The following is a 22,992-nucleotide window of genomic DNA, read 5'->3' as shown; positions in this document are numbered from 1 at the left end:
GATAGCATTTTTTTCGCATGCTTCTTTGCTATGTGTATATATTCTTTGGTGAGGTATCTGTTCAGATCTTTGTACACTTTTATTTTTATTTATTTCAATTTTTTTAAGTTTATTTATTTATTTTGAGAGAGTGGGGGGCAGAGGGAGAGAAAGAATCCCAAGCAGGCTCCACACAGTCAGCACAGAGCCTGATGCCAGGCTCAAATTCAAACCACGAGATCATGACATGAGCTGAAATCAAGGGTTGGACACTTAACCGACTCAGCCACCCAGGCGCCCCTACACTTTTAAATATGGTTGTTGGTTTTCTTATTGTTGACTTCTAAGTGTTTTTTTTTTTTATATTTTATAGTACTATGTGTTTTGAAAATATCCTCTCCCATTCTGTAGCTTATCTTTTTAGTCTCTTAACAATGTCTTTTTAGAACAGAAGATACTAACTCACTGCCAAATCCAAGGTCACTTAGATTTTCTTCTGTGTTATTTTCTAGAGTTTTGTGTCTTACATTTATGTCTGTGATCCATTATGAGTTAATTTTTGTGAAATCCATTCATGAACATGGAATATCTCTCCATTTATTTAGATTTTCTTTGATTTCTTTCATCAGAGTTTTGTGGTTTTCTTCACATAGGTCTTGTATATATTTGGTTAGATTTATACATAATTCATTTTTTGGTGCTAAGGTAAATGATATTGTGTTTTTAATTTCAAATTCCAGTTGTTCCTTGCTGGTTTACAGAAAGGCAGTTGACTTTGGTATGTTAGCCTGGTATCCTGCAACCTTCCTATAATCACTGACTAGTTCTGGGAATTTTTTTGTTGTTGATTGTTTGGGATTTTGTACATGGACAATCATGTCATCTGCAGACAAGGCTTTTCTTTCTTCCTTCCTAATATGAATACCTTTTATTACTTTTTCTTTTATTGAATTAGCAATGAATATCAGTATGATGGTTAAATAGGAGTGGTGAGGAGGAACATCCTTGCCTGTTTCTGATCTCATGGGGAGAAGCATTACGTTTCTCACCACTAAGTATGATGTTAGTTTTGTATGATTTTTATTCTTTTAAATTTAAGGTGTGTTTTATAGCCCAGAATACGGCCTATATTGGCGAATGTTCTATGTGAGCTTGAGAAGAATATATATTCTGTTGTTGGATGAAGTATATTCTGTAAACGTCCGTGAAACCCAGTTGACTGATAATGCTCTTCAGTTCAACCATATCCTTAACTGAATTTCTGGCTGCTGGATCTGTCGGTTACCAGAGGAGTTTTGAGGTCTTCAACTATATTAGTGGATTTATTTGTTTTCCTTGCTGTTCTGTCAATTTTTGCCTCACAGATTTTGATACTTTGTTATTAGGTACATACACATTAAGGATTGTTATGTCTTTTTAGATACTGATCATTTTATCATTATGTAATGCTTCTATCTCATAATTTTCCTTGCTCTGAAATCTGCTTTATCTGAAATTAATATAGCTACTCCAGTGTTCTTTTGATTAGTGTTACCATAGTATATCTTTTTCCATCCCTTTACTTTTAATCTCTCTTGTATTTTTATATTTAAGGTATTCCTTTGATGCAACATATGGTTGCGTCTTGTGTTTGTTCTCCGCCTAGAATTGTAGAACTTCTATAAGAAAATATAGGAGTTTCTCTTCGTAATACTGGGGTAAGCAAAGATATTTTTTAGAAGGATCACAAAAAGCTATACAAAATTGAAAATTGGACTTCAAATAAAAACTTATTTATCAAAAGACTCTTGTAAGAAAATTGGTAGGCAAGCCACAGACTAGGAGAAAACATTTGAAAGATTATTTTTTTGTGACAGGACTCATAACCATAATATGTAAAGAGCTTTTACAAATTAATAAGAAAAAGGAAAAAAAAAAGAATGAAAATAGGAACTTAGTTTCTGTTCTGACATGTAAAAGAGCCTTGTAGTAATCATTCCTGTCTTTACAACAAGAAGTTAAACTGAAAATAAAAAACCTTTTTTAGATCCATTGGAAAACTGAAATCGTAGGGCAATCTGCTACACCCCGAATTAGAGAGACAGGCAGTAGAGGCTCTCACAGTTTACTGAGAGCAGAAGCCCCTGCTGGAGCTTGGTAGGAACATTTAAAGGTGATTGAGCATGTTCTGGCTTCAGAGATAAAAATTTGGAGGGGCCCAGGAAGTCCACTACTCTTTAATGAGTTTTAGCTTCAGGAGCCCTACCAGAGTCTAGATCTGGTGGAGCCCTACCAGTGAAGATCACAGAAAAATACCAACCGAGAAAGAAAAAAATAACCAGTTTGAAATAAGCCCTAAGTGTATTCTTAGCAAAGGCCAGCTGGCAAAATTTCGATATGAATCCCATTACTTCAATAGATGTTAAGCTTAATAGCTTTTTTGTTCTTCTTTTTTTTTACCCTAAATTATTTAATTTATTTTTTTAATTTGCATCCAAGTTAGTTAGCCTGTAGTGCAACAATGATTTCAGTAGTAGATTCCTTAATGCCCCTTACCCATTTAGCCCATCCCCCCTCCCAGCACCCCTCCACTGACCCTCTGTTCTCCATATTTAGGAGTCTCTTCTGTTTTGTCCCCCACCCTGTTTCTATATGATTTTTGCTTCCCTTCCCTTATGTTCATCTGTTCTGTATCTTAAAGTCCTCATATGAGTGAAGTCATATGATATTTGTCTTTCTCTGACTGACTCATTTCGCTTAGCATAATACCCTCCAGTTCCATCCACGTAGTTGTGAATGGCAAGATTGCATTCTTTTTGATTGCCAAGTAATACTCCATTGTATATATGTACTACATCTTTATCCATTCATCCATTGATGGACATTTGGGCTCTTTCCATACTTTGGCTGTTTTCAGTAGTGCTGCTCTAAACATTGGGGTGCATGTGCCCCTTCGAAACAGCATACCTGTATCCCTTGGATAAATACCTAGTAGTGCAATTTCTGGGTTGTAGGGTAGTTCTATTTTTAATTTTTTGAGGAACCTCCGTACTGTTTTCCAGAATGGCTGCACCAGTTTGCACTCCCACCAACAGTGCAAAAGAGATCCTCTTTCTCCACATCCTCACCAGCATCTGTTGTTGCCTGAGTTGTTAATGTTAGCCATTCTGACTGGTGTGAGGTGGTATCTCATTGTGGTTTTGATTTGTATTTCCCTGATGATGAGTGATGTTGAGCATTTTTTCATGTGTCGGTTGGCCATCTGGATGTCTTCTTTGGAGAAGTGTCTATCCATGTCTTTTGCCTATTTCTTCACTGGATTATTTGATTTTTGGGTGTTGAGTTTGATAAGTTCTTTATAGATTTTGGATACTAACCCTTTGTCTGATATGTTGTTTGCAAATATCTTCTCCCATTCTGTCTGTTGCCTTTTAGTTTTGCTGATTGTTTCCTTTGCTGTGCAGAGGCTTTTTATTTTGATGAGGTCCCAGTAGTCCATTTTTGCTTTTGTTTCTCTTGCCTCCAGAGACATGTTGAGTAAGAAGTTGCTGCGGCCAAGTTCGAAGAGGTTTTTGCCTGCTTTCTCCTCAAGGATTTTGAGGGCTTCGGGTCTTACATTTAGGTCTTTCATCCATTTTGAGTTTATTTTTGTGTATGGTATAAGAAAGTGGTCCAGGTTCATTCTTCTGCATGTCGCAGTCCAGTTTTCCCAGCACCACTTGCTGAAGAGACTATCTTTATTCCATTGGCTATTCTTTCCTGCTTTGTCAAAGATTAGTTGACGATATGTTTGTGGGTCCATTTCTGGGTTCTCTATTCTGTTCCATTGATCTGAGTGTCTGTTTTTGTGCCAGTACCATACTGTCTTGATGATTACAGCTTTGTAATGCAGCTTGAAGTCCGGTATTTCTTCTTTTTTTTTTTTTTTTTTTTTTTTTTTTTTTTTTTTTTTTCAACGTTTTATTTATTTTTTTGGGGACAGAGAGAGACAGAGCATGAACGGGGGAGGGGCAGAGAGAGAGGGAGACACAGAATCGGAAACAGGCTCCAGGCTCTGAGCCACCAGCCCAGAGCCCGACGCGGGGCTCGAACTCCCGGACCGCGAGATCGTGACCTGGCTGAAGTCGGACGCTTAACCGACTGCGCCACCCAGGCGCCCCCGGTATTTCTTCTTGAGACAGTTTTAATATCTTATGTTTTATGAAGGACTTTGACCACTTTATCTGAGTTGTTTAATTTATTGGCATAAACTTTTATCCTTTTAATGTCTGCAGGATCTGTAGAAATGTTCATCTTTGTCATTTTCAGTGTTAGCAATTTGTATTAATTTGCCTTGATTTGTATGAAACAAGGCTTATCAATTTTATGGATGTTTTCTTTTCTTTTTTTTTTTTGAGAGAGAAAGAGCTCTCACACATGCTCGAGTTGGGGAAGGGCAGAAGATGAGGGAGAGAGAATCCTCAGGCTCCACACCCAGCTTGGAGCCCAACTTGGGCGTGGAGCCAGAAACCATGCAGGCCTTGATCTCATGGCTCTGGGATCATGCCCTAGCCAAAATCAAGAGTTGGACGCTCAGCTGACTGAGCCATCCAGGCACCTATTTTATGGATATTTTCAAAGATCTTACATTTGAGTTTATTTACTCTTTGATTTCTGTTTTTGTTTTTATTATTTCCATTGTTATACTTGGGGTTTAATTTGTTCTTTTTCTTTCTTCAGACAGTGGAAATTTAGAACAGTGATTTTATGCCTTTCTGTTTTATTACACACATTTAAAGTTATACATTTTCCTCTGAGAACTGCTTTATTTGCACCCCACAACTTTTGAAATGTTGTTTTTACTATCTTTTAGTTTAAAATATTTTATTTTCCTTTTTTTTTTTTTTAACTTTTGGGGTATTTACAAGTGTATTGTTTACTTTTCAAGTACTTGGAAGATTTTTGGGATATATTATGATCTTTATTATTAATTTCTAGTTTAATACTATTGGGTGAGTGAACATACTCCGTATGATTTCAGACCTTTGACATTTATTGAGACTTGTTTAGTGACCCAGCGTATCACCTGTCTTGATGAATATTTCACGTGTGCTTAAAGAGACTGTGTATTTTGCAGTTGTGGCTTTAATGTTCTAGAAATACCAGTTAGGTTGTGTTAGTGTTAAAACAGTTCAAATTTTCTTTTCCCTTAGTGTTTTGTTTTGTTGGCCAGTTCTATCAGGGGTAAGAAAAGGGTGTTAAGTTTTCAACTATTGTGGTATGTCTATTTTCCCTTTAGTTCTTTAAATGTTCTTTTATGTATTTCAAAGCTCTGTTATTAAATGCATTCACATTTATGATTGTTTTATATTCTTACTGTTTGACTCTGTATCATATGAAATGTCCTTCTTTATCTTTGGTGATATTCTGTGTCTTGAATTCAACTTTGCCTGGTGTTGATGTGGTCATTTTAGTTATTCCAGCATGCTTATACTAGATGTTTCATGATATATCTTTGACTTTTTTTTTACTTTTAACCTCAGTCTTTATATTTAAAATGTGTTTCTTACCAATAGCATATAGCTGGGTATTACTTTTTTTCATCCAGTAGGCAATCTCTACTTTGTTCTAGACCATTTACAATTATTTAATTATTATTATGGTTGACTTTTTAATCTTGCTGTTTTCTGTTTGTCTGATTCCTTCCTTCCTTCCTTCCTTCCTTCCTTCCTTCCTTCCTTCCTTCCTTCCTTCCTTCCTTTTTATGACTTTTTTTAGTATATATATTTATCTCTAACTCTGTTCACTTACTAGTATATATCTTTGTTAAACATTTTAGCAGCTACTCTAGAGAGCACAATATGCATGTTTAACTCACCACAGTTCACTTTCAAATAATGTTGTTAGACTTCATCAAAATATAAAACTTATAACAGTACAATTGTATTTATTCCCACCCTCTGTTTGTTGTGTTTTTGTTTTAACATAATTTACTTATGATATACATATATGTTATATATATCATACACCTATTAACCATAATTAAAAGAGAGTTTTTATTTTTTTTTAATTTTTTTTTTTAACGTTTTATTTATTTTTGAGACAGAGTGAGACAAAGCATGAACAGGGGAGGGTCAGAGAGAGGGAGACAAAGAATCCGAAACAGGCTCCAGGCTCTGAGCTGTTAGCACAGAGCCCAACGCGGGGCTCGAACTCACGGACCGCAAGATCATGACCTGAGCCGAAGTTGGCCGCTTAACCGACTGAGCCACCCAGGCGCCCCTAAAAGAGAGTTTTTAATAAAACTTACTCACTTAACCTTTCTGTTGCTCTTTTTCCCTTTTTGCAGATACAGACTTCTAACTGGTATAATTGCCTTTAGCATGATAAATTTTGTTTAGTATTTATTGTAGTACACATCTGTCTTCTGAAGAAAAGTTTCTTGCTTTGTGTATCTGGAAATGTGTTTATTTCACACATTACAAATGTAATTAGATTTGTATATTAGATTTGTAATTAGGTCTTTTTTCCTCTGGCTACTTTTATGATTTTACTCCATATGTTTTGTTTTTATAAGTTTGACTGTGATGTGCTTAGGTGTGATTTTCTTTGCAGTTATATTACTTGGAGGTTATTTAGCTTATTTTGAATCTGTGAGTTGATACTTTTCATCAATTTAGAAAATTTGGGGACTCTAATTTCTTCAAATATTTCTTCACCATTATTTTCTCTCTCTCTTTTGGGAACTCCAGTTATATGTATGTTTGATCATTTAATGTCCGTAATTTCTAGGAACTCTCCTTTTCTCTTTTCTGTTTCATACTGGATAAATTTTTGGACCTATCTTAAACTTTACTGAGCCTATTTTTATTGATCTCACAGTATTCTGAGATCCTGTTTTTTTCTTTGTGTGTATGTATTTGTGCATTTTGCATAATGTCTGTTTAGTTGTCTTCACATTTATGAATAGTTTTTTCTTCCGTATCTAGTCTGCTATTAAATAGCCCATTGAGTGAATGAATTCTTCATTATGATATTTTATTTTTAGCTTTTTCTTTTGATTCTCTGTTATAATATCTGTTTCTCCACTACAGTTCCCCATCTCTTCATGATTCTTAACTACTCTTTTTTTATTAGATTCTATAATACATATTGTTGTTAAAGTTTCATCTGTTAATTACAAGCTCTAGGCCACCTGTATGTATACTTCCATTGACTTTTTTCTTTTACTTTTGGGTCACAATTACTTATTTATGTATCTTGTAATTTTTTCTTGTATGTAGGATATTGTATTTAGGATAGTAGAGACTGAAGTAACAACTTCTATGATAGTTAAAAATCTGGTGAATTGGAAATGCTCAGGGGAAGGCAAATAAAGTAAGAACAGTAACATAATTTGTACCCTATGGGCTGGAGAACCATTAGAGTATTCACATGTTTTCCCTTTAAGAATGACACATAATTTTTTTGAAATGTCTCATACTTATAAAAGCACACATCTTGGTAGAGGTTTAATATAGGGAGAAATTTATTTTAGTATTTATAAAAAATAAAAAATGCCAATAATGTGGACATCACTAGATTATTGCAATTGACTTACAAATAGGTATCAATCTGTTCTAGAATAATTTTAAAGATAATTTCCATGATATGTTTTAAAATAGGATGTAAACATATAGATCTGGAATTGTTGTAGATATTGACTAGATGTAATCGTGGCCAAATTGAGGTAATTACTACATGGTAGCATCAGGTGGTGCTGAGATCGTGACCTGAGCCTAAGTTGGATGCTTAGCCAGCTGAGCCACCCAGGCACCCCTAGTCATCTAATTTTTAAATTAGTGGTAGATTTTGTGACAGTTTGCAAAATATACTCTATCTTTGGGAATATAGGCTGGAGAATCAACAAATATCTTTAAACTGAATTAAAAAAAATTTTTTTTACTGTTTATTTTTGAGAGAGAAAAAAAGAGCATGAGCATAGGTGGGGCAGAGAGAACAGAGACACAGAATCTGAAGGAGGCTCCAGGCCCCAAGATGTCGGTACAGAGCCTGGCACAGGGCTTGAACTCATGAGATCATGACCTGAGCCAAAGTCAGGATGCTCAACTGAGCCACCCAGGCACCTGTAATTTTTGTTCTCTAGATAGTGCCTTTCCTCATTTTTAATATCCAAATCAATGGGAAAGTGTCAAATATTATTTGATTAATTAAAAAAAAATCCCTCTAGCCAAAACATAAGAGACTCTTAAAAACTGAGAACAAACTGAGGGTTGATGGGGGGTGGGAGAGAGGGGAGGGTGGGTGATGGGCACTGAGGAGGGCACCTGTTGGGATGAGCACTGGGTGTTGTATGAAAACCAATTTGACAATAAATTTCATATTAAAAAAAAATCCCTCTACCTACTTTCAGTGGATTTTGGTGGTGAATATTATTGTAGGAAACTGAGAGTTTTGTTTTCTCTACCAATTAATTACAGTATCTTCGCCGAATTATATACTCTTTGTGTTTCAGTTTCTCATCTATAGAGTGTAAATAGTAATGTCTGCCATAGACATCTACCTCATAGAAGACTAGAGAAAATCAAAGTATGTATATGAAAATACACAGCAGTTTCTCTGGGGCATAGGCTGTATTTTACTAATTACTGCATACTCACTGTGTCATTCAGTATATATTTGTTGGGTTGAAAATAAATCAGTCTGTGGTTTTTTACTTGTTTTTTATGATGCCTATTATTACTAAGTGCTTTAAATAGTGTAAAATTAAAAAAAATCTCCTTAGTATACATTTTACTTTCATTTGAATTAAATCCATACATTATTTATGTTACAGTACATGGATGGGAGAGATATTATGAAAGCACATGTCAAATAACTAAATATTCTCATTAAAAATTTTGGAACTTTTTAAAGGTATACATTTAAGGTACTATGATGACTATGATACTGCTTATGGTGTTATAGATTTAGATGAAGTGAAATAAGGAAGCTGTATGGTAGTATAAGTCATGAATTTTCAGCCTACAAACTTGTTCATATGGTTTATAGTTTGTGTAAATAGAAATAAATATTAATTTTTCCTATTTTAACTATAACTGTGTCCTTTTTGATTGGAGTGTTTGGACTGATTATTTTGTAAAATTAATGTAATAACTTTTTATAGAGTTTTATTTTTAACTTTTCACAGGTATTATTCTGCTCTAAAAACTATGGAACAATTAGAAAATGTGTATTTTCCCCGGGTTAGTCAATACCGGTTTTGTCAGCTAATGATAGAAAATCTTCCTAAACTCCGTGAGGATATTAAAGAAATTTCCATGTCTGATCTCAAAGACTTTTTGGAAAGCATTCGAAAACATTCTGACAAAATAGGTGAAACAGCAATGAAACAGGTGAGAATAAAAAGAAAATTCTTAACTTAATGTTTAAAAAAAATTTTTTTTAAATGTCTATTTTTGACAGAGAGAGAGAGAGAGGCAGAGCATGAGCGGGGGAGGGGCAGAGTGAGAGGGAGACACAATCTGACACAGGCTCCAGGCTCTGAGCTCTCAGCACAGAGCCCGACGCAGGGCTCGAACTCACCGCGAGATCATGACCTGAGCCAAAGTCAGACACTCAACCGACTGAGCCGCCCAGGAGCCCCTAATTTAATGTTATTTGGTGGTGTAAGTTATAGAATATATCCAAAGTTTACCTTTTTTTTTTAGTTACCTAAAATGCTTATTTTTGTTTAGCTTAACCCTTTTCTTATTTTTCCTGAATCATGCTTGGAATGGATTTAATCAGCATTTTCTTTTGGTTTGCAGTTATTCTGTATTTAAGTAAAGTCAATCTAACTTGACTCACCAGCCTTTCTCCTGGTAAGTCAGGTATAATATTAACTTGTGCCAGCAGACAAATTTGCTTTAAAATTAGCCGAACCACAAACAGAGGCAAATGGGATTCCTTTTATCATAAGATTTTAAATTACTGTCTCCTTAAAAGTATTATCTTTGAGTTGACAACTCCTACAGGTCAATAATAAGAAGAAAAAATAGTAGACAAGATTTGGCAGTTATAAAGTTAATGTACCTACCTTTTGAATCAGCATTCTTCCAGATAATTCCAGTGAGAAATGAAAACATGTCCTTGTGATGTTCACAGCAACTCTGTTCACGATTAGCCCCAAACTGGAAACAACCCAAAGGGGCATCAACAGGGGAGTGGATAAACAAATTGTGCTGTATAAAAATATAATGGAGTATTACTTAGCAATAAAAAGGAATGAAATTGTACTGATATGTACAAAAACAAATATTAATCTCCTGGGCATTATGCTAAACTACAGAAGCTGGACACACAAAAAAGCACAGGTTGTGGGATTCCATTTATATTGCAGTTGTAAAGCAGGAGAAACCAAAGAGAAAAAGTCATGGGGTGCCTGGGTGGCTCAGTGCGTTAAGTGTCTGACTTAAGCTCAGGTCATGATCTCAGGGTTCAGGAGTTCGAACCCCACATCGGGCTCTCTGCTGTCAGCATGGAGCCTGCTTCAGATCTCTATGTCCCCCCACCTCCCCCCCCCACCTCTCTGCCCCTTCCCTGCTTGCTTACACATGCTCTCTATCTCTCAAAACTAAAATAAAACTTAAAAAAAATCAGAGCAATGGTTGCCTCTGGTTGGGGAGATTGCCTGGAAAGGGACATGAAGGGACTTTCTGGGGAGATGGAAATGTTTTGTCTTATGCTAAAAGTGCATCCACTTGTCAAAATTGTACAGTTAAGGTCTATACATCTCAGCATATATAAATCTGACCTCAAAGAAATTTGTAAAAAATAATTGGTGTGTGTGTGTGTTTGTGCACTGAGTGGGTAAAGATACATAGATGACGCAAGAATGTATAAATATTAATTGTTGAAGGTAGGTGATGAGTACTTGGGAGTTAATTATATTAATCTGTTCACTTTGTTTATATTTGAAATTTTTAGTAAAAAGTTTTAAAGTGATTATACTTTAAAATTTCTTAACTAAAACTTCTAATAATCATAGTGTCATAAAAATAAAACAGTCCTCCTAATTTTTTTTTCTCAAGTATTAGAAACTACTTTAGAGAAGCTTGAGGTGGGGCAGGGTGGGGCAGAGGGATGCCGACTGGGTAGCACCTGAGCTGAGAGCCAGAGAGTGCACTGCAGGTGTGACCTTCCCTTCCTTCTCCTGCCAGGGCTTCCAGAGAAGCTTTTTACTTTATTTTATTATTTTTTAAAAGTTTATTTATTTATTTTTGAAAGAGAGAGAGAAAGAGAGTGCATGCATGTGCCTGCAGGAGCAGTGGAGGGGCAGAAAGAGAGAGAGAGAGAGGGACAGAGGATCCGAAGTGGCTCTGGGCTGACAGCAGAGAGCCCAATGTGGGGCTCGAACTCACGAACTGTGAGATCATGACCTGAGCCGAAGGCAGATGCTTAACCAACTGAGTCACCCAGTGCCTCTATTTTATTTTATTTTATTTTTTTATTTTTATTTTTTAAATTTTTTAAAAACATTTATTTATTTTTGAGACAGAGAGAGACAAAGCATGAACAGGGGAGGGTCAGAGAGAGAGGGAGACACAGAATCTGAAACAGGCTCCAGGCTCTGAGCTGTCAGCACAGAGCCCAACACGGGGCTCGAACTCACAGACTGCGAGATCATGACCTGAGCTGAAGTCAGATGCTTAACTGACTGAGCCACCCAGGTGCCCCTACTTTAGTTTTTAATTAAAGAAATGTATCTGTATCAGACTGTCACAACAGAGGAAATTAAAATTCAGTGTATGAACTTTTTCCCTACTTATTTTTTAATTAGTTATTTTTGTTTATTTATTTATTTTGAAAGAGATAGAGAAAGAGAGAAAGAGAGAAAGTGGGAAAGGGGCAGAGAGAGAGGGAAAGAGAGAGAATCCCAAGCAGGCTCAACACCACCAGTGCAGAACCCAGTGTGGGGCTCAAATTCATGAACCACAAGATCATGACCTTAGCCAAAGTTAGATGGTTAACTGACTGAGTCACCCAGGTGCCCCTCTACTTTAACTTTTTCCAGAATTATCTTCAAATCAGATAATCTCCATTATATTCCTATTAATCGTTTCAGCTTTGCACAGTATTCTATATTAATTTGTTTAACAGATTTAATAAATTTGTTTAGTAAATTGTTTACTTTGGGGATGTATAGATTTTGAAAATTCTTTATCAGGATCAATATACTTTAATAATAAATGAAAACCATATACAATAATGTAAGATTTGTGCAATAATGTTTTTTAAAGTTGTTTCTTTTTGAAGAATTTCCTGTTAACTGTTGCTTATCTATAGCTTATCTATAGGTGGGCTATAGCAGATTTGATTTTCAAATTATTATTATTTTTAACATTTTTTTAAATGTTTTATTTATTCTTGAGAGAGAGAGACACAGAGCATGAACGAGGGAGGGACAGAGAGAGAGAGGGAGACACAGAATCCAAAGCAGGCTCCAGGCTCTGAGCTATCAGCACAGAGCCCGACGTGGGGCTCGAACTCACAAGCAGTGAAATCATGACCTGAGCCAAAGTCAGACACCCAACCGACTGAGCCACCCAGGCACCCCTCAAATTATTTTCGATAGCATCTTTTGTTCAGATAAATACTTGGTTGATAAAAATATATATTTGTTTTCTGTGAATAAACAAAAGCTATAAAAGATAATTTAAGCCAAAGTTAATTTCCTGTCTTTCCTTTGGAAGCTACATCTGAGGCCATTTTCCTTACCATTGGAATGATAGAAATATGATTCATTGTGGGCAGTAGCATAGGAAAAGAAATGGTAGAAGTGTTGGCCAGCAGGCTAGAGTTGGAACCTTAGATTAATAGCCTGGAAAAGATAAAGACTAAGTAAGTATGAGAGCATAAGGTTTGAAGCTAGAGTTCAGAAGAATCCAGAGATGCTGAATCTAGAGCCTGTCATTATCCCAGAGAACTACATCCGTTAAGAAAGCCCCAGGAAAGGCGAGTGGGTGGCTCCGTCAGTTAAGCATCCGACTTCAGCTTAGGTCATGATCTTATGGTTCCTAAGAGTGAACTCTGCATCAGGCTCTCTGCTGTCCGCACAGAGCCCGCTTCAGGTCCTCTGTCCCCTTCTCTCTCTGTCTCTCTCTCTCAAAAATAAAATAAGCATTAAAAAAAAATAATAAAAGAAAGCCCCAGGAAAGTGGAACCAAAAAGATTGGATATTACCTCACTATTCAGGTGGAATAAAGTATGAGATGTCATAGCTTTTCTCTGAAGTGATCATCTTTGTCCTCCACTGTTGACACTTCAAGAGATACTTAATAGGACTGATGCATTCTATAATAAAATGAGAATCAGGGGGAGGCGCCTGGATGGCTCAGTCGGTTAAGCGTCCGACTTCGGCTCAGGTCATGATCTGACGGTCCGTGAGTTGGAGCCCTGCGTCAGGCTCTGTGCTGACAGCTCAGAGCCTGGAGCCTGTTTCAGATTCTGTGTCTCCCTCTTTCTTTGACCCTCCCATGTTCATGCTCTGTCTCTCTCTGTCTCAAAAATAAATAAACATTAAAAAAAAAATCCAACTCTTCGTTTAAAAAATAAATAAATAAAATGAGAATCAGGGGAGCCTCTGATTCTTCTTGTAGCATCTCCCATTTCTTCTCAGGATATAAAGTCCTTTTGACTGATTGTCTCTGATGAGTGAGTGTTCTACACTGGAGAGTTCTTCAACATTACATTCTTGCTTTCAGCATCACAATGTCTTCAGTACTTTTTCTCCTAAGTCTCCTAAGAGCAAGGAGTCCTGTGTATGTAATGGGGATAAAAAAAAAACCCATAATCACTTGGTAAGGTATTTTCAGCACAAGGATATCAATGATAGTTTAAAGTTCATGTTCTAGGGGCACCTAGGTGGTTTGGTCAGTTGAGTGTCATGATCTTGCGGTTCATGAGTTCAAGCCCCACATCGGGCTCACTGCTATCAGTGCACAGCCCACTTTGGACCCTCTGACCCTCTCTCTCTGCCCCTCCCCCTCTTGCACTCTCTCAAACAAACAAAACAAAACAAAACAAAAACCACTTAAAGTTCATGTTCTATTATATAGTCAGTTTTAACTAAGTTTCATTATTAAACTTATCTTCTCGGACCTCTTTTTCATGAATCAGCTCTGGACTCTTTCTACCGAGGCAGTCCACCAAGTCATGGGCCCTAGGATTTCAGGTTTATGAGAATTTCCTGCTGAAAGGGAATGGACTCTTCCGAGTTTATTACCATTATTTTCTTGTAAAAAGCGTCAAGCTCCCTACCTCTGCAACTTAAACCGACCTTTCATCACAGAAACCTTTCCTAATCATGTCTTAATTCCATTATCTAATGTCCCATTTGTGGATTTACTTGTTATATATTTGCTTGAGTATCCTGTAGGCACATCAAATCTAGCATTTCTAAAAGTAAACTATCTTCTTACAAAATGTATTGATTTTTCCTATGTTTATTATGTCACAGAGTAATATGTCCAGTTTTCACAAGGCAGAAACTGGGGAGCACTTTAGACTTTTCAGGAGTATTTATATTCTTTATGTAATTTGTTACTAAATTCTACTCAGTAACGATCAGTTCTGCTTCTCAATTTCTGTCGATTCTGTATCCTCCTTTCTGTGTACCTAGACTGTTGTTATATCAAATTAATTATTCTCCTTATCTCTAGTCTTTTGCTTGCTATTCTAAAATGTGAGTATGACAACTTTCTCTTCAGTGACTCCCAGTGACCCTTTACCTAAATCTGAATTCTTCAGCGTGAAACAAAAGCCTCATCTCCTGGTACTCCTTCCTGTGGTATAGCAGTAATAGATTTCTTACAAATTTTTGAATACACAGTTTGTTTCCTCTATTTAGAATGCCTTCTGTGCTCGCTTCGGCAGCACATATACTATTTAGAATGCCTTCCATTTTTCCAAATTTCCTTTCTGCTGAATTCCTGCATTTTCCCCCAAAAGCTGGCTTAAGCATCTCCTATTCTATGGAATCTGCCTTTCTCTGTCTCACTCTTGCCAGCAAGAGATGGTCACTTCCTCCTCAGTCTATATCCTGTATACTTTTCACACTACATTATAATTCCTTAATTTTGTATCCTTAACTAGGCAGTAAGCTTTTTTTTTTTTTTTAAATTTTTTTTTCAACGTTTATTTATTTTGGGACAGAGAGAGACAGAGCATGAACGGGGGAGGGGCAGAGAGAGAGGGAGACACAGAATCGGAAACAGGCTCCAGGCTCTGAGCCATCAGCCCAGAGCCCGACGCGGGGCTCGAACTCACAGACCGCGAGATCGTGACCTGGCTGAAGTCGGACGCTTAACCGACTGCGCCACCCAGGCGCCCCGGCAGTAAGCTTTTTAAGTGATGGGTTATATCCAATTTATTTTTACCTTCCTGGGATCTAGTACCATTCTCAAATTGAGTCGCACAAAAAGTTATTTTTTTAAAGGATCTTAGAGTTGAGTTTTAGCTTCTTTGGGGAGAATTTTTTATTTTTAAAAATATTTTAAATTTTTTGAGAGAGAGAACACGGGGGAGGAGCAGAGGGAGAAGGAGAGAGAATCTTAAGCAGCTACCTCACTCAGTGCAGAGCTTGACATGGGGCTCCATCTCATGACTGTGAGGTCATGACCTGAGCCAAAATCGGGTCAGATGTTTAACTGACTGAGCCACCCAGGTGTCCCCAGAGAAAATTTGTAAGGTGAAAAACAAAACTTGTAGTACTTGTAGTACTACAGTACTTGTAGTTTTTTCCCCCTCTTTCTAATGTGAGAGATGAGTCCACTGTGAGTAGAGTGATGTTTAATTAACAATTAAATACCTAAAATTCATAGTCTCAGTTAACACTTTCCACATTATATTTTCTGGCACACATTTTTATAGTGGAAAACAGGGGACTAAATGGTCAAATAACTTTTGGAAATCTGAGTTAAATTTAAGCATATTTCTTCAGTTATGAATTCTAAATCTCTTGAAAAGGGATACAGTATATAATGTTTATTTAACTTAAATGAGTATAGAACCTTTTCTCAAGAAATACTTGTTGATACTGCTAGTTTTGCATACAACACAGTTTGGAAGCAGTGCTTTCAAAAAATGATTTATACTTCTCTGAAAACAGAAAACCCTTGACAAAGTTAGTTTGGACAGCTTGATACTGTAGTTCCTTCCGTGAGGTTGGTTAGTGGATATTTCATAGACTTGGGATTTTGGCCAGAGTGAACCACTCCCTCCCACCAACAGACACACATGCCAGCTCAGGAAGTAAATGGTCCCATGTAACTTTAGGGCTTCAGAAAATTAAACTTTTTTTTTCACTAGCAATAATCAATTGAAGTTAAGGCAGCATATTTTATGTACATTCATGCATGTATATCTTTTTAATTTTTCTGGTATTTTAGATTTTATGTGGCTGATTTTTCACTTAAGAAAGAATTAGTGGGAATTCTTTTGTAAAACTGACAATATTCCAAACCGAAGGTCATTAAAATAGTTGAATCATTATTTAACTTGACTCATTGAAATGAAGAGGAATATACTCTTTGGTAATTCATATAAAGCTAACTCTAGGATGAGAACCAAAGTCTAAGCAATGGAACTGTTAGACATGGACTTTAAAGTTAGCATAGTCAAAGCACTATAAAACAAGATTAAGAATTTTGGCAGATCAGTTAAAACCATAAAGCAAACCATCTGTAAATTCAGAACTGAAAATAATATGAACATATTAAGAACTCAGTGTATAGTTGGCAGAACAGCTTAGACACAGCTAAAGAGAGAATTAATTAACCAGAAGGTAGGTCAGAGGAAGTTATCCAAATTGAAGCTCAGAGAAACAGAAGGATAGAAAATAAAGAGTTTAAAGACATATGAGATAAGATGGAAAAGTTTAACATATGTGTAATTATAGTCCCAAAAGGGAAGAAAGAGAGATGGACATAAACAATATGGATAGACCTTGAAGCCATGGATTCAAAAAGTGTTGTGAATTCTAAGTGGGAGAAATACAGAAATCCATACTTAGGCATAGAATAGTAAAATGTTAGAAAAGTGAAGAAGAAAAATCTTAAAAGCAGCCAGAGGGGAAAATCTGTTATCTTTAAAAGAGCAGTAATAATACTAATTTATAGCTGACTTCTCAGCAGAATCAATGGAAACCAAAAGACAGTGAGCTAATACATCTGAAGTGCTAACAAATCTTATCTGTCAACCTAGAATTGTTTACCCACCAAAAAATGTCTTTTAGAAATGGACGTGAAATGGGAGCACCTGGCTGGCTCAGTTAGTATAACGTGTGACGCATCTTGGTAGACATGACCTTGGGATCATGAATTCGAGCCCCATGTTGGGGTTAGAGTTTACTTAAAAAAAAAGAAAGAAAGAAAGAAAGAAATTGGGGATAGAGTTTACTTAAAAAAAAAAGAAATTGAGATGAAATGGAGATATTTTTCAGATAAACAATACCTAGAGAATTTATTTCTAGCACGCCTACATAAAAGAAATACTATTTTCAGACAGAAAATGATCCCAGTTAAAAACCCAGAGATGTTACAGGTAAACAGGACAACTATTTTGGGTAAAATTGCATATATTATATTGGCTGTGTAAAACAAAAACATAGGATTTACATATTTATAGAAACTATTTTATGACAACTATTTTGCTGGCATGTTGGTTTTGGACCCACACTACCTCTAAATCATGACTTGCACAAGGATAATACCTTTCCCTCTCACATACCTGTATTATATTTACTTTGATATGATTCAGCTACTATCAACTCTTACCTTTGTCCCTTTATTTAAAATAGTGCAAGACAACAACCACATATAAGTTAGAAGGAGAATTGATATGGGTTTGAAAATTTCTATTAAGTTATTCTGCTTATAGGAGACATACCTTACATGTAAACATATAGAGAGGTTGAAAGCAAAGGGATGGAAAAGATACCTCATGCAAACATCAATTAAAAAAACTGATGTGTGTGTATTAATATCAAAGCAGGCTTTAAAACAAAATTATTAGAAGAAAGAGGAACACTTCATAGTGATAAAAAGATTCAGTTAATCAAGAAAATAAACAGTTCTAAATTTTTTTCCCATAATAATGTAGTCTCAAAATATATAAAGCAAAAATTTGTATGTATTAATATCAAAGCAGGCTTGAAGACAAAATTATTAGTAGAAGAAAGAGGAACATTTCATAGAGATAAAAAGATTCAGTTCATCAAGAAAATAATTCTAAATTTGTTCCCATAATAAAATAAAATTTATAAAGCAAAAATTGTCAGAATTAAAAGAAATCGACAACTTGATCATAATGGGAGATATTAATAATACACTTCTCTCAGTAAATGCTAGAACAGTAGACAAAATTAATAAAGATACAGTCCTTTCAAATAATATGATTAACAACACTGACCTAATTGACATATGTCAGTATATTGCATGATTTCAGAATATACATTTTTTAAAGAACGTTTACCAAAATTGATTACATTCTGGTTCATGGAGCAAATGTCAGTAAATTTAAAAGGATTGAAATGATAAATGTTCTCTGACCATATTGGAATTATTCCAGAAATCAGAAAAAATAGGTAAGTAGAAAATCTCTGTAGGTTTGGAAATTAAGAAGTAAAATTCTAAATAATCCATAGATCAAAGAAGAAACCCAATTTAAACCAGAAAATATTTTGAATTATAACGAAAGTATGACATATCAAAACTTGTAGGGTGCAGCAAAGTCACATTTAAGGGAAATTTATAGCCTTAAATTTATGAATTAGGAAAGAAAGGCTGAAATCAGTGACATAAATATTCATCTCAAGGAGTTAGAGAAACAATAAACAAATTAAATTCAAAGAAAATAGAAGGATATGACCCAAACAGCACAGGTAACAAAAACAAAACAAGTGGGTTTATACCAAACTAAAAAGCTTCTACACATCAAAGGAAGCAATTAACAGTATGAAAAGACAATCCACAAAATGGGAGAAAATAGTTGCAAACTGTAGGTCTGATTAGGGATTAATTTCCACAATATATAAGGACTACATAAAAATCAGCTAGGGGGAGCGCCTGGGTGGCTCAGTTGGTTCAGAGGGGGACTTGGGCTCAGGTCATGATCTCATGGTTTGAGTTCAAGCCAGTTTGAGTTCAAGCCCCGCATTGGGCTTTGTATTGACAGCTCAGAGCCTGGAGCCTGCTTCAGATTCTGTATCTCCCTCTCTGTCTGTCCCTTCCCCACTCTCACTCTGTCTCTCTCTCTCAAAAATAAATAGAGATTAAAGAAAAAAAAATTTTTTTATATCAGCTAGGGATTTGGATAGACATTGCTCCAAAGAAGACATACAGATTGCCAGCAGGTATATGAAAAAATGCTCAATATCACTAACCATTAGGGAAATGCAAATCAAAATCACTGTGGAATATATCACCTCCCCCCTCTCATGATTGCTGTTATCAAGCAAAAGACAACTAATGTTGGCAGGTGTGTGGAGAAATCAGAGCCTTGCATACTGTTGAGGAAATGCAAAATAGTATAGTTGCTATTTTGAGGAGGTTCCTCAAAAAGTTATTAAATTTTTTTTAATGTTTATTTTTGAGAGAGAGAGAGAGACAGAGCATGAGTGAGGGAAGGGCAGAGAGAGGGGGAGTCAAAAAGTTAAAAATAGAACTACAGTATGATCCAGCAATCCTAGATAGATATCAATCCAAACGAATTGAAATCAGAATCTTGAGAGAGATTAGCACTTCCCATGCTTATTGCATCATTGTTCACAATATCCAAGATACGGAAATAATACAGATGTCCATTGACAGATGAGTGGATTAAGAAAATGTGGTATATACGTATAGTGGTATGTGGTATACGGTCTTTAAAAAGGAAATTGTGACATATCTAAAATAGTCAAATTCATAGTCTCACAGAGTGGAATAGTGGTTGCCAGGAACTGGGGCAAAGAGGAAATGAGTTACTCATCAGCAAACCTAAAGTTTCAGTTAGGCAAGATGAATAAGCTCTAGAGGTCTGCTGCATAACCTTGTACCTATAGTCAGCAATGTATTAATATATTAATATTAGTATGTGTAAATGCATATACACTTAAAAATTTGTTAAGAGTAAATTTCATGTTAAGTACACTTACCACAGTAAAATAAAATTAAAAAAAAGAAAATGGAAGGAAATAATCAAGAATAGAAATCAACATAAGAGAAAACAAAATACATTAGGGAGGATCAACAAAGCCAAAAATTGGTTCTTAGTCTTTTCAAATAATATTGATAAACCCTGGCACAACTGTCCAGAAAGAAGACTGAGAACATAAATCATGAATAAAAAATGAGACATTACTCTAAATCCTTTACCCAAGCCCATTAAAAAGATGGGAAAATATGAACAAATTCTTGAACTGATTTTGATCATAATAATTGTTGTAATAATCTGAATTTTTCTTTTTCCAATATAGGCACAACAGCAGAAAACCTTCAGTGTTGCTTTGCAGAAGCAAAATCGTGTACAATTTGGGAAGAATATGTACTTCAATGATAGAATTCCAGAAGAAAGGAATGAAGTTGAATTGAAACGTGCATTTGAGGAAGAGGATGAGAATGAAGAAGAGGTGACAGGAGTTCCTTCCTTTTTCCCTCCTTCTCTCCCTCCCTCTTCTTCTTACCTTTCTTTATTTTTTTTTCCATGAATTTCTTCTTTTCAGTTGTGATGTACATCTTTGTGACTGTCAGTCTTTCTATGTGCAAATTGAATTTATGTAGATCAGTTTGTAATGAGCTATTAGAACAATGTGTCATCTGAAATAATAGACTGCATAATTGACAGAGAAACAGGATATATTCTAGATTACATTTATAAGCCATAGGTAGTTGAACCTGGGTGTTCTGCCATAATTAGCAGTAAAATTGTAAATGTAATGATTTTTTTTGTAGTGATCACTCATTTTAATTATCTGTGGCAAACTTTTAATTTCATGATGGCTTGACCTTGCTGTTTAGTCTAATTCTGGAAAGCCCACCTTCCCCCACCCCCCATTAGTGCTGAGATATTACAGAATGGTTCTAATATGATTAAAGTTTTTTAATTCTTGAAAAAGTTTTATGTCTAGAAAACTTGAAATTATTCTTAAATATTCACTTTCTTTCATCCTCTATATCCAAATTTATTCCTAATCTTACTCTGTACACAAAGTCTTCAGTTGAGCCTACTTTCTGTCTTTTCCTTTGAATGTTTTTTGAATTTAGTTAATACCATGAGGAGGCTGTTAAGTTTTGCTTTGTCATTGAGATTTTAAATTCTGTTTCTAAGGTCCTAGTCAGGGCATAGTAGAACTTTTAATTAACTGATAAACCATATGAATGTATGCCCATGGTCTTCTCTGTGCTTTGAAAACAACTGAATGTTCAGTATGTATGTTTCTACTATATGCCTGAAGATGAGTGAGACTATATGCATTTATGTGTGTGTATCTCCATGTATGTGTGTATGTACACACATGTATTTGTATGTATATGCATATGTTGTGGAGTCTGATATTGTACTGAATACAGACAAATAAACTGCCTAAGACAGTTTAATGTCTTCTTAATGTGGAATTAGTGAGTCCTGATTAGTCTCTGGAAATTAAATAAATGGTTTTGAAATTTACTTTTTTGTTCTTTCTTAATCAGTATTCAGAGAGTCTCTATATTCTCTCCTCCCAAGCATGTTAGTGATATACAGTCTCTGTCCTTTAATCACCTTATAATCTAAAATACTCAACAATGATGATTAATACATAAAGAATGAACTATTGAATAAAAGCCAAGACAATTAAAAGGCATTGTGTTAATACTGTGTGATTTTTATAGTTGATAAATGTTATAACATGAAGTCTATGAGTCTCCTTGTCTATCTTTAACTTAACATTATCCAACAGTAAGCTAGTAGTTTGATATTTAAAATGTGGTTTTATTTCTCAGGTCTTAACTGTTCAGGATCTGGTTGATTTTTCTCCTGTTTACCGATGTTTACACATTTATTCTGTTTTGGTGAGTATCTTTTGTATATGTATAGTGTGTGTGTCTGTGTATATGTGCACATATGTATGTATATACACATAAATATTTGTATAATAAGAAAGACATGTACACATTTTAGGCCTGCTTTTCTGAAGTCTTACCATAAATTCAATGAGTTGTAAATCTTCATGCATAAATATTTGTGAAATATTCCCTGCAAGTAAAGCACTTACTTTTTTCTATAAATTATCATAATCTGCTTTCAAGTGATATACCACTTCATGTAGAAGAACCTTAACAATATACTTTCATTTCACCCTTCTTATATCTGTGCTATTGTTGCATCATAATTATTTTAAAATATATTGCTTCTACATATGTTTACTTCTTCAACATTATGTTCATTTTTGATTAAGCAATTATTCTTTCGAAAAATAATAGCATTATTGGGGCGCCCGAGTGCCTCAGTCAGTTAAGCATCGACTCTTGGTTTTGGCTCAGGTCACAATATTACAGTTCTTGAATTCAAGCCTGTTTGGGATACTCTCTCTCTCTCTCCTGTCCTGCTCATGCTGTCTCTCCCTCTCTAAATAAATAAATAAGCTAATTCCAGAACATTTCATTATCAAAGAAAGAAACCTCTTACCCATTAATAATCACTCCTCATTCTCCCCTCCCTCAGCCCCTGGCAACCACGCATGTACTTTCTATCTCTATAGATTTGCTTCTTCTGGATATTTCATATGAATAGAGTCATAGTAAATGTGGGTTTTGTGTCTTGGCTTCTTTCACATAGTTGGAAGTTTAGGTTATTGATTGAGATCTTTTTTGTTTTTTAATACAGACATTTACAGCTATAAATTTCCTTCTAACCACTGCTTTAGCTGCATTCCATGAGTTTTTGTATGTTTTTTTGTTTCCATTCATCTCAAAATATTTTCTAATTTCTTGTTATTTGTTCTTTAACCCAACAGGTAGTTAAGGGTGTGTTGTTTCATTTCCATATGTTTGTGAA

General features: G+C 35.4%; 1 protein-coding gene across 9 annotated transcripts in view; it reads left to right on the top strand.

Moving 5' to 3' along the window:
* EXOC6 (exocyst complex component 6) overlaps positions 1-22,992 on the top strand; it is a 230,353-nt gene that overhangs the window by 65,558 nt on the left and 141,803 nt on the right. For 8 of the 9 annotated variants that reach the window (XM_030334687.1, XM_030334688.2, XM_030334693.1 and 5 more), the window contains 3 exons: positions 9,128-9,332; positions 20,435-20,587; positions 21,939-22,007. In XM_030334687.1, the coding sequence (XP_030190547.1) occupies positions 9,128-9,332; positions 20,435-20,587; positions 21,939-22,007 (427 nt within the window). Of the gene's footprint in view, positions 1-8,319; positions 8,527-9,127; positions 9,333-20,434; positions 20,588-21,938; positions 22,008-22,992 lie in introns of those variants that run through there. The other variant, XM_030334697.1, reaches the window with a different exon arrangement.

This window comes from Lynx canadensis, chromosome D2, assembly GCF_007474595.2.
Source record: "Lynx canadensis isolate LIC74 chromosome D2, mLynCan4.pri.v2, whole genome shotgun sequence".
In the NCBI taxonomy this organism is placed as follows: Eukaryota; Metazoa; Chordata; class Mammalia; order Carnivora; family Felidae; genus Lynx; species Lynx canadensis.
This window is presented reverse-complemented; position numbering and strand designations above follow the sequence as displayed.